Below are 10,589 nucleotides of genomic sequence, written 5' to 3' on the forward strand. Positions count from 1 at the left end.
TTCAGTGAGATGTGGGACTTGAAGTGCCTAAAATACTTAGATAAATCTAACCAACAATATGTAAGACTACATACTGAAATCTGTTTTAAAAACTGATGAGTGAAATTAAAGAATTAAATGAAAAAATACACCTATTCAGGGATAAGAAGATTCAACATGACTAAGATGTCAATTTTCCTATGTCACTTTGTACATTCAATGCAATCCCAACCAAAAATCCCAGGTTTTATCGTACAAATTTACTAGCTAACTCAAAGACTGATATGGGGAAAAAAATAAAACGAAATAAAACTGATGCAGAAATGCAAAGGACCTAGAATACCCAAAATAACTTTTGTTTTAAGTAGGCTCCATGGAGCCCAATGAGGGGCCTGAACTCACAACCATGATGAGATCGAGACCTGAGCCAAAATTCAGAGTTGAATGCTCAACCAACTGAGTCACCCCAGCACCCCATCCAAAATAACTTTTAAAAAGTAGGGTACAGGGGCACCTGGGTGGCTCAGTGGGTTAAGCCTCTGCCTTCAGCTCAGGTCATGATCTCACGGTCCTGGGATCAAGTCCCATATCGGGCTCTCTGCCCGGCAGGGAGCCTGCTTCCCCCTCTCTCTCTGCCTGCCTCTCTGCCTACTTGTGATCTCTGTCAAGTAAATAAATAAAATCTTTAAAGAAAAAAAAAGAAGTAGGGTACAGGTGGAGAGCATACACTGTCTTCAAGACTTAAAAAGCAACAATCAAGACTGTGTGGTAATGTCATCAAGATAAACAAATGAGTGGGGGCACCTGGGTGGCTCAGTGGGTTAAGGCACCGGTGGTGATCCCAGGGTCCTAGAATCGAGCCCCGAGTTGGGCTCTCTGCTCAGCGGGGAGCCTGCTTCCTCCTCTCTCTGCCTGATTCTCTGCCTACTTATGATCTCTGTCTGTCAGATACATAAATAAAATCTTTAAAAATTAAAAAAAAAGATAAGCAGATGAGTGAAATAGACTAGAGAATCAAGAAATAGACCCACATTAGTCAACTGATTTTTTTTTTTAAGATTTTATTTATTTATTTGACAGAGAGAAATCACAAGTAGATGGAGAGGCAGGCAGAGAGAGAGGGAAGCAGGCTCCCTGCTGAGCAGAGAGCCCGATGCGGGACTCGATCCCAGGACCCCGAGATCATGACCTGAGCTGAAGGCAGCGGCTTAACCCACTGAGCCACCCAGGCGCCCCTCAACTGATTTTTGACAGATATACAAAAGAAATTCAGTGAAGCAAGCATAATCTGTTTAATGAATGGTGTTGGAACAATAGGATACTCTTGCACAAAAAAATAAACTGGAAAAAAGACATGGATGCTGTAAGTGTTTGTCTCTATCTTGATGTGGGTAGTGGTTATATAGGTAAAAATTCATGAAGCCATATACTTAATATATGTGTACTTGACGATACATATGAATATCTCAAAAATGGAGACAAATAAAGTCAGTGTATAAGTTAGCATAGAGAAGGGTGCCTGGCTGGCTCGGTCAATAGAGCATGCGACTCTCGATCTTGGGGTTGTGAGTTTGAGCCCCACATTGGGGGACAGAGATTAGTTAAAAATAAGTTAGCATATAGAGTAAGCTCCCATATTTATTTTAAAAATAATATTTTTTGTTTGAAATAAAAAGAATTTCTATCTATCCATCCAATATTTTGTACATGCATATACACACACCCAGAGACACAGCAAAGTCTAGAATGAGGTTCAGCTAATATCAATGACAGTGACTGGAATAATCCCATCTTCCTGCATTTCCACTCTTTCAATATATAACAATATATTGTTTTGAATTATAACACTATTTGATTCATAACAATACAGTCAATTTTTTACAAGTTATTAGTAGTGTTTAATTCTGGGTAAAGAGAATATGAGAGTTTATATTTTCTTCTCTGTAATTTTCTATATATTTTTAATTCTCCCACTTAAAAAATATTTATATAACTCCAAACACTATATATAGCAACATGAAAAAATTCTGTTATGCTAAAAAAACTTGTTTGTTATAACTACAACTACTAAACTTCTCTAAGCACCTAGACAAGATCCACACAAAAACCTTAAAAAGGAAAATAGGTTAATATTTAGGAAATAAGATTGTTGGACTTGTTTTCTTTTTAATAACTTTTTTTTTTTTACAAGTTTTTGTGACGCAAAAATGGGGACGTGCCAATGACAAGTATGCACAAGAAGGGAACAAAACGCATGGAATGTTGTTGAAGATCCCACAAAGGTCCAACAACAGAAAACAGAAATCACCTTTTCCGTAAATGATGCTTGAACAACGGAACATCCACCTGCAAAAAAGTGAATCTGGACACAGATCTTACTGCCTTCACAAAAATTAACTTGAAATGGGTAACCTGAACTGGACAGCCAAGTACAAGACATAACATGAAACTCCCAGAAGTGAACACTGGAGAAAACTTACATGATCGTGGGTATGGCACAGTTTTTAGGTTATAATGCCAAAGACATGACCCGTAACAGAAATCACTAAAGATTCATTAAAAGTACAAACTTCTGCTCTGGGAAAGACTCAGTCAAGAGAATAAGACAAGCCACAGACTGGGAGAAAAATACTTGCAACACGCATATATCCGCATACCTCCAGCTGTAACACACAACCAAAGGACAGGGAGACAATTACTCCCCTCTTACTCACAACGGACTTAATAAAGACAATCATCAGAAACATCCAGTTTCTGGCCAGGGCTTGGGAAAACGGGTGCGCGAATACACCACTCGTGGGAGCGAAAATGACCATCTTTCTGGAGGACCTTTGGACTCTCTAAAAATATAAAATGTGAAGATACTCAGGCGTGGCTATTCCTCTGCCACTGCCATGATTTTACACCACTGGTCTACTCCCTGATGTACATGAATGCTCACTGTTTTAACAGAAGATTTAAAAAAAGAAAAGAAAAAGAAACAAGTTAAGTGTTTGTTATAAAAAATGGATGGGAGAAGGACCACTAATCAAATAGATTATGGTGTATCCGTATGAAGAATGCTACATAGCCACTAAAAAGATTGAGATAGACCTGTATGTGTTACTAGAAAAGATCTCCAAAATAAAGAAAAACAAGCAAATGAATAAAGGGTCAAAAATATGCATAGTATGATCCCATTTGTTTAAAGAATATATAATTTTAATGAATATTCCTTAATTTTAATGAATATTCATTAAGTATATATAAAGTATTATATATTAAAATATTAAATACTAAAGAATGTATATTCTGGTTTAAAGATTATACATTCACGCATACTTAAAAACAATTTTCTATTCCTCTCAAGGAACCAAAGGTACATCAGGAAGGATATGAACAGAGTGAAAAGTCTTCATTTTTTATTTTATTCCTCTTGAAATATCTGAATTTTCTTATATAACTAAATTTTAGAAATTATGTATTTTAATGGCAAAAGGGTTATGTAGGCAAAGAGATCATAGGCCTTTCAATTCGCTGGTTTATAAACTTTCTGTCTTTAATCTAATAAATGTTTTATCCTTTATGTCTGTTATATTTTATGTTTTACATGCACACATAAGCATATATATATTTAAATCTAGCTTCTGCAGCTGACTCTCAAATGATCAATAATTACCATCTTAATTCAGCTACACAAGGTTTCTTGGTTACAAAGTGAACATTCTGGCAAATGGAATCAAACATTCAAGCCAAACTGGAAAGGTTATTTCTGACAGAAAATTAACATCATATCCTGGGGGCTCTCTGTTGGACATTACAATCAAGTTTCTAACCATAGAAGCAGCAGATCCTGAAAAGGAAGAAATGAACACCTGCAAGTGTTCTCTACGCCAAACTGTTAGCCCCTCCTGTACCCTCTTAAATTTCCCCCAAAACCAAAGCTCATATTATTATCCCATTTCACAAATGTACTAGACACAGTGGTCGGAAGTAACTGGTCTAACGTAATTGTATACGGGTAACACAATCCGGTAAGTTTCTACTAACTATACCTCAATGTCCACTGAACACTATGACCATATCTATCCACTGTAAGGAGTGGCTTAAAAAAAACCTGACCGGGTGCCTGGGTGGCTCAGTGGGTTAAGCCGCTGCCTTCGGCTCAGGTCATGATCTCAGGGTCCTGGGATCGAGTCCCGCGTCGGGCTCTCTGCTCAGCGGGGAGCCTGCTTCCTCCCCTCTCTCTCTGCCTGCCTCTCTGCCTACTTGTGATCTCTCTCTGTCAAATAAATAAATAAAATCTTTAAAAAAAAAAAAAAAAAAAAAAAAAAAACCTGACCTATCACCCAACATTACACCTCTCTGCCTCAAAGCCTTCAGGAAATCCCAATGTTAAGAATTACACGTGGGGGGGAGGGGGGCGCGCCTGGGTGGCTCAGTGGGTTAAAGCCTCTGCCTTCGGCTCAGGTCATGATCCCAGGGTCCTGGGATCGAGCCCCGAGTCGGGCTCTCTGCTCAGCGGGGAGCCTGCTTCCTCGTCTCTCTCTGCCTGCCTCTCTGCCCACTTGTGTTCTCTGTCAAATAAATAAATAAAATCTTAAAAAAAAAAAAAAAAAAGAATTACATGTGGGGTTAGAAACTAAGACATGGATTCCCAAGATACTAATTCTTCATGTTTGGCAGGAAAATTGGGGGGATTGTTTTGCTCCTCTATCCACATATACTGTCACATGTCCCAAGACTTCGAGGAGAAAAAAGTGTTTAGTCTCCAGACAGCCTAGCAGTAATTTTCAAACAGTACCGCATCCGCGGTGCCAAGATGTCCCAGGGTGCAAAGGGAGTGGAAACCCAAAAAACCATAATGAGCCAGGCTCAGATGAAGAGAAGAGGTGTTACTGGAAACAACACTAACCAGCTCACACAACTTCGTGGACTCTGCTCCAGAATGACCACGTTCCTTTCTGCCACAAACTGTGTCATGGACCTCAAAGCTATTTGTTCAAAGCCCTGATCAAAGACTGGACCCCTTCAACAAAGCTTGCTTTGAATTAAAAGTGGGGCTGACCAAAACACTCTCGGAGGAGGAAGGGAATTTAACAGGTATCTACAATAAAGGATTTTCTTAGTTTTTGAAATTCCAACTTCTATGAAGACATGAAAGTTGATGAAAATGTGAGCCCTCAACTGCCTTCAAACCTCCTTGACATCTGTAACCAGAGTCTGTCCACAAAAGCTCTGCTCTGAGGTTTCCATAAGGTCGCCTAAAGTCACAGCCAAAGTTTGTCTTCCCAATTAAATGGTCTATTAAAGGCCAACTTATAAAGAGAAGAAAGTCAACATTTAATTGGAAAGCAAATCACCTAACAGTAAGTGGTAGACACATTTCCCAATTAAAAATCTGACAAGAACTCACAAAAATAAAACAGCAACTCCAAAATGCCATCTTGCCCATTCCCCATTTAGAAAGGCTGCCTGCTCCGATTTCACACCAAAGAAAAGGTTAGGAGGGAAAAATCAATAGAAAAGTAGGAAAATGCTGTGTGTGCGCGCACACGTGTAAAACTGTCCAAATTTACATCAGCAGGTGATCGCAACTCTGTCCACCCAATTAGTTCCATTTTAAAGGGCCAGTGGCAAGACTTCAAACCAAAAGCTGCAGGTAGCAGTGGCCTCCGACAGACTCGGTCCCAAGCACCATCCATCTCCTCATCAAAGCCCCACTTCCCAGCCTGAGGACCTCTTCTGCAATACCCTGGGAGTCTACCCTTTGAAACATCTGACTGTCCAGAAATATTTTTATTCAACACTTTTTAAATGGTTAAGAATTTCATTTATGAGTCTCAAGGTACTTAAATACCCATCGATCAAAATGTAACATTTTCACTACTCCACTAGACTTCTTGAAAATGTTTTGATTTTTAAATGCTTGAAAGTGACGAATGATCATACTAGCAAAATAGTTATTATTTAACTATTTGGTACCACAGATGGAAAGAGTGATGAGATTTGGCTAGTTCCCATGTCTATACTTAATGTGTCCTTAGGCTGAACCCTTAACCACCTGTTGTTTTCTTATCCAGTGTTAAAAGATGACTAGCAATAAATGCTGCTTCGGGCCACCTGGGTGACTCAGTGGGTTAGGCCTCTGCCTTTGGCTTGGGTCATGATCTCAGGATCCTGGGATCGAGCCCTGCATCGGGCTCTCTGCTCATCGGGGAGCCTGTTTCCCTCTCTCTTTCTACCTGCATCTCTGCCTACTTGTGATCTCTGTCTGTCAAATAAATAAATAAAATCTTTTTTTTAAAAAATGCTGTTTCAAGTCCTAGAAATAGCTTTAAATATATATGATGTGTTAGACTAGTACATAATAAGGTATAGGAATGACTTTTTAGAAAGATTTTTTGAGAGAAAGAGCACGCGCACGTGTGTGTACATGTGTACACCAGCTGTGGCAGTTGGGGGGTGCGGGGGGGTTGCTGCAGGGAGAGAATCTCAAGATTCCCCTGTGAGCACAGACTCATAGCCCTGAGGTCACAACCTGAGCGAAAACCAAGTCAGACACTTAACTGACTGAGCCATCCAGGTGCTCCTAGAAATGACTTTTTTAACATATCTGAACAAAAGCAAAGGAGAAGTTTTAATATTCACTATTAAAACAAAAAAAAAAAACCTCAGTGATATAAAAAGATAAACAAAGGGGCACCTGGGTGGCTCAGTGGGTTAAAGCCTCTGCCTTCGGCTTGGGTCGTGATCCCAGGGTTCTGGGAGAGAGCCCTGAATCCGGCTCTCTGCTCAGCAGGGAGCCAGCTTCCTCCTCTCTCTCTGCCTGCCTCTCCGCCCACTTGTAATCTCTGTCTGTCAAATAAATAAATAAAATCTTAAAAAAAAAAAAGATAAACAAAGCTAAACTAATCAAACTAATCAAACTTTTCAAAGGATTATTACTGACTCACTTATATGGTGACAAAATGACAGGTCCAAGGAAACATAAAAGAGAACTGACATGTATCAATATATCTTCAAGAAGGCTCAGGTTTTATAAACATGAACCTAAAATGGATTCGGGAAAGCTTTGGTCTTTGAGGGAGAATCTGAAAAGAGGTTAAGGAGAAGAGGAGATAATCCAAGTTTAACATGAGGAATTAAGAATCATGAATACAGTGTTGCAAGAAGGGGTAACACAAAGAATACAAACTGAACTGAGAGACAAAGCAACTTCAGAGTAACAGAACAATTTACTAACAAGAAATATACATTCCCCATTTTCCCCCCTCAATTTTGTAATGTAATTGACATATAACACCATAGTCCTTTAAGGTGTACAACATGATTTAATATATTATGTATATTGCAAAATGATTACAATAATTAGGTTAGTTAACATGGACCCATTGCACATAGTTACAATTTCTTTTTCTTGTAATAGAACCTGTAAGATCTACTCTCTTAGAAACTACATTCCCCACTCTATTCTCCTCTGAAGTACTCACCCCTGCTTCTCCCCACCCAAACACCAAAGTACTACTACCACCCTACTCTCATTAACTGCCACTGTTCACAAAGTTTAAACCATTGCATATGTTCAAAAAGCTCACCAGGGAGGAAACAACAAGGAGAGAGAGCTGGCAACACTCTCAGGCCAAACCCACAATTTTCCTGTGACACAAAGAAATACTGAAATATAAACATCAACACTTGAGAAGCAACAACAACTAGTCTTAAATAAGGTCATATGTAACCATGAACTCTAATCCTTTATAAACTTGCCCAGGGTGTTAGATCTGGACCCTCCATTATACTATGCTAGGTAACAGTAACGAAAGTATTATGCAAGTGGTCTGCGGTGGTCAAGGATAAAGAAGAAAAATGAACAACATTAATACACAATAGAATTCAACATAAAAATTGTGTAGGCCTAAATCATGATGATATGTGAAGGTAATATAGATGGGCATAAGATGTGGGTGAATAACCACAAAATCATATGCCACCCCATCCAGAGGGAGAGTTCCCCTGAAGAACAAAGGAACAGATAACCAAAGGCAATGTGTTTCTGAATCAGCATCAGTTTAAAAAACAAAACACAAAAACTTCAGTTTGGTTTTTATGCTTTTTCCAAATGTAGGATGTAGGGCATTTAGAATGAATGTAACTGGCATTTAAGAAAACTGATACACAGCAGAAAAGAAATGGGTGAAGTCTACAGAATCAGAAATGCACAGATGAAATGGTACGTTTATATACAGCTGTCTTCCCTAACCCCCACTACACCTGACCACAACTAATTCTGGATTCCCATCTTTCACTCCTTTCTTCTAGTCTTCTAGGCTGTCACAGTTTTTACTTCCATATTTTATCCCTCAAGTGAACTATACTCTGAAGGGTAACATCATGTCTGGTTCATCTTTGCTAAACACAGAGAATTCACTCAGTTGCTCAACAAATATTTATAAAGTATGTATTAACTCCCAGGCACCATAGTACAAACTGGCACTAAATACATCGTGTAAGTGAATATTGACTATAAGGCAGAAAAAATGAAGAAGTTCAAAAAAGAATCCAAATAAATTCATATATAGAACTCCACAAAGGATTAAGATGGTATGCTACCATCTCTCCATACTCTAGTTGGAGTTTCAGTATCATGAAACAAACGTCTACACTGCCTGTACAGTCACAAGAATGTGGGTCCACACTAGACCAGGGCTCCCTTTGCATGGCCCACCAAGTTTATGAAGCATTTCCACACAGAGAACAATTCTTATCTAAAAAACAAACACAAACAAACAAACAAACAAAACAGTAATAATTTCGTACTCTTAAACTAGAAGCCCCTAAAAAACACCCATGAGATGGGTCTTTATCAGTCCGGGAGTGTTAGGCTATTTTAAAATTCAATCTATTCTTATATTCAAACCCTGACTAACTACCAGGTACTGTTGAGGCTGAATTTTTTTTTTTTTTTTTTTTTTAAATAATCAGGACAGGGACGCCTGGGTGGCTCAGTTGGTTGGACGGCTGCCTTCGGCTCAGGTCATGATCCTGGAGTCCAGGGATCGAGTCCCGCATCGGGCTCCCAGCTCCATGGGGAGTCTGCTTCTCTCTCTGACCTTCTCCTCACTCATGCTCTCTCTCACTGTCTCTCTCTCAAATAAATAAATAAAATCTTTAAAAAAAAAAAAATCATCAGGATATTGCGGGTGGCTCAGTTGGTTGGATGACTGCCTTCAGCTCAGGTCATGTTACCGGAGTCCTGAGATCGAGTCCCACATCGGGCTCCCAGCTCCACGGGGAGTCTGCTTCTCTCTCTGACCTTCTCCTCACTCATGCTCTCTCTCACTGTCTCTCTCTCAAATAAATAAATAAAATCTTAAAAAAAAAAATCATCAGGGCATTGCGGGGGCCCTCCTAGAACTCAACTAGAAGTTTAGCATGGGGCGGGGGTTTACTTGATGAAAAATTCCCGAGTTGACATTCAAATGTCAACAATATAAAAACGTGTTATAATACATTTTATTCAGGTTGTTGTAGTCACTTCCCGTATCATCCTTAATGATGTCCAAAAGGATTCCCCACCCTTACTTTATTTCACATTTTTAAAAAAGGAGCCCCTAAAAGCTCCACCAGTCCCACTCCCACCATGCATATTCTGGAAAAATAACGTGCATAGAAGATAACCCGAAATCTGTTTATCCTTCCGGGATAGGAAGGCAGAATAAAAATGGAAAACGACTGTACGCCTTCCAACCCAGAGCCCTTCTGCAAGCTCACTACAGGCTCTTGTATTGGAGACTGTGGCCATTCACAGGTGGTTGGAGGTGTCCGAAGTGTGAGAACACAATCTGCAACTCGTGACAGTAGCCCCCGGACTTCGGGGCCTTCCACCCAGAAATCCAGGAAACAAGGCGCCTGCCCCAAGTGAGCGCTGCCGAAGACAACCCATAAATAAACGCTGTGTGAATCAATGAGCACACCTGGCTTTCTCTACCAAGCCCCAAACAGCGTGCTTCTAGGGCCCACGGACCCTAATGGAAAGCTCAGGTCCTAAAGACAACACAGCGAGGCGGGGCTCCTCCCTTTAGTCCAACCCCAGAGAAAACTGCGGGGGAACTGCGGGGGCCCTCGGGAGGGGCTGGGGGGAGGCAGGGAGGAAGGGGGAGGGGTCGGCAGGGTGGAACCCAGCTAACCCTTCTCCCTTCCAAAGCGGAGGTCGAGCCGCTGCCCGCTGCCCCCTGGCCCCTGACCCTGCCTCCTGCCTCCCTCACCTGATCACAGAGATGAGCAGCCCCGAGGGGTCTTTGCTTTTGCTGACTGTGCTTCTGTATTTCCCACCAGCCGCTTCTGCCGCCATCTTGGTACCGGGCGGAGCGGGGGAACCGGTGGGTGAGAACGGACCAAGCGAACGTAAACTCTGTAATTGACCTCGCTGGGGAGTAACCAATGGAAGAAGAGAAATTCGGAGACGGGAAACTGGACAGTCCAATCGCTGAACTAAGGAGGTGGGACTGATGAAGCAAGTTTCACGGTCTTGCATTCGCTCTAAGCACTCTGGGAATTGTAGTTTCTTTCCGTGGTTCCTGGGAGCGCAGGAAGACTAAACCAGTGGCAACTTAGTGAAGTCTCGTAAT

General features: G+C 40.8%; 1 protein-coding gene across 5 annotated transcripts in view; it reads right to left on the bottom strand.

Moving 5' to 3' along the window:
* Window positions 1–10,356, bottom strand: part of EXOC4 (exocyst complex component 4) — a 725,477-nt gene extending 715,121 nt beyond the window's left edge. For 3 of the 5 annotated variants that reach the window (XM_032304527.1, XM_032304528.1, XM_032304529.1), the window contains exon 1: window positions 10,227–10,356. In XM_032304527.1, the coding sequence (XP_032160418.1) occupies window positions 10,227–10,312 (86 nt within the window). In that variant the 5' untranslated portion in view covers window positions 10,313–10,356. The remainder of the gene's footprint in view (window positions 1–10,226) is intronic. The other 2 variants (XM_032304531.1, XM_032304530.1) reach the window with 1 other exon arrangement.
* Window positions 10,357–10,589: the final 233 nt, after the last annotated feature.

This window comes from Mustela erminea, chromosome 11 (genome assembly GCF_009829155.1).
Source record: "Mustela erminea isolate mMusErm1 chromosome 11, mMusErm1.Pri, whole genome shotgun sequence".
In the NCBI taxonomy this organism is placed as follows: domain Eukaryota; kingdom Metazoa; phylum Chordata; class Mammalia; order Carnivora; family Mustelidae; genus Mustela; species Mustela erminea.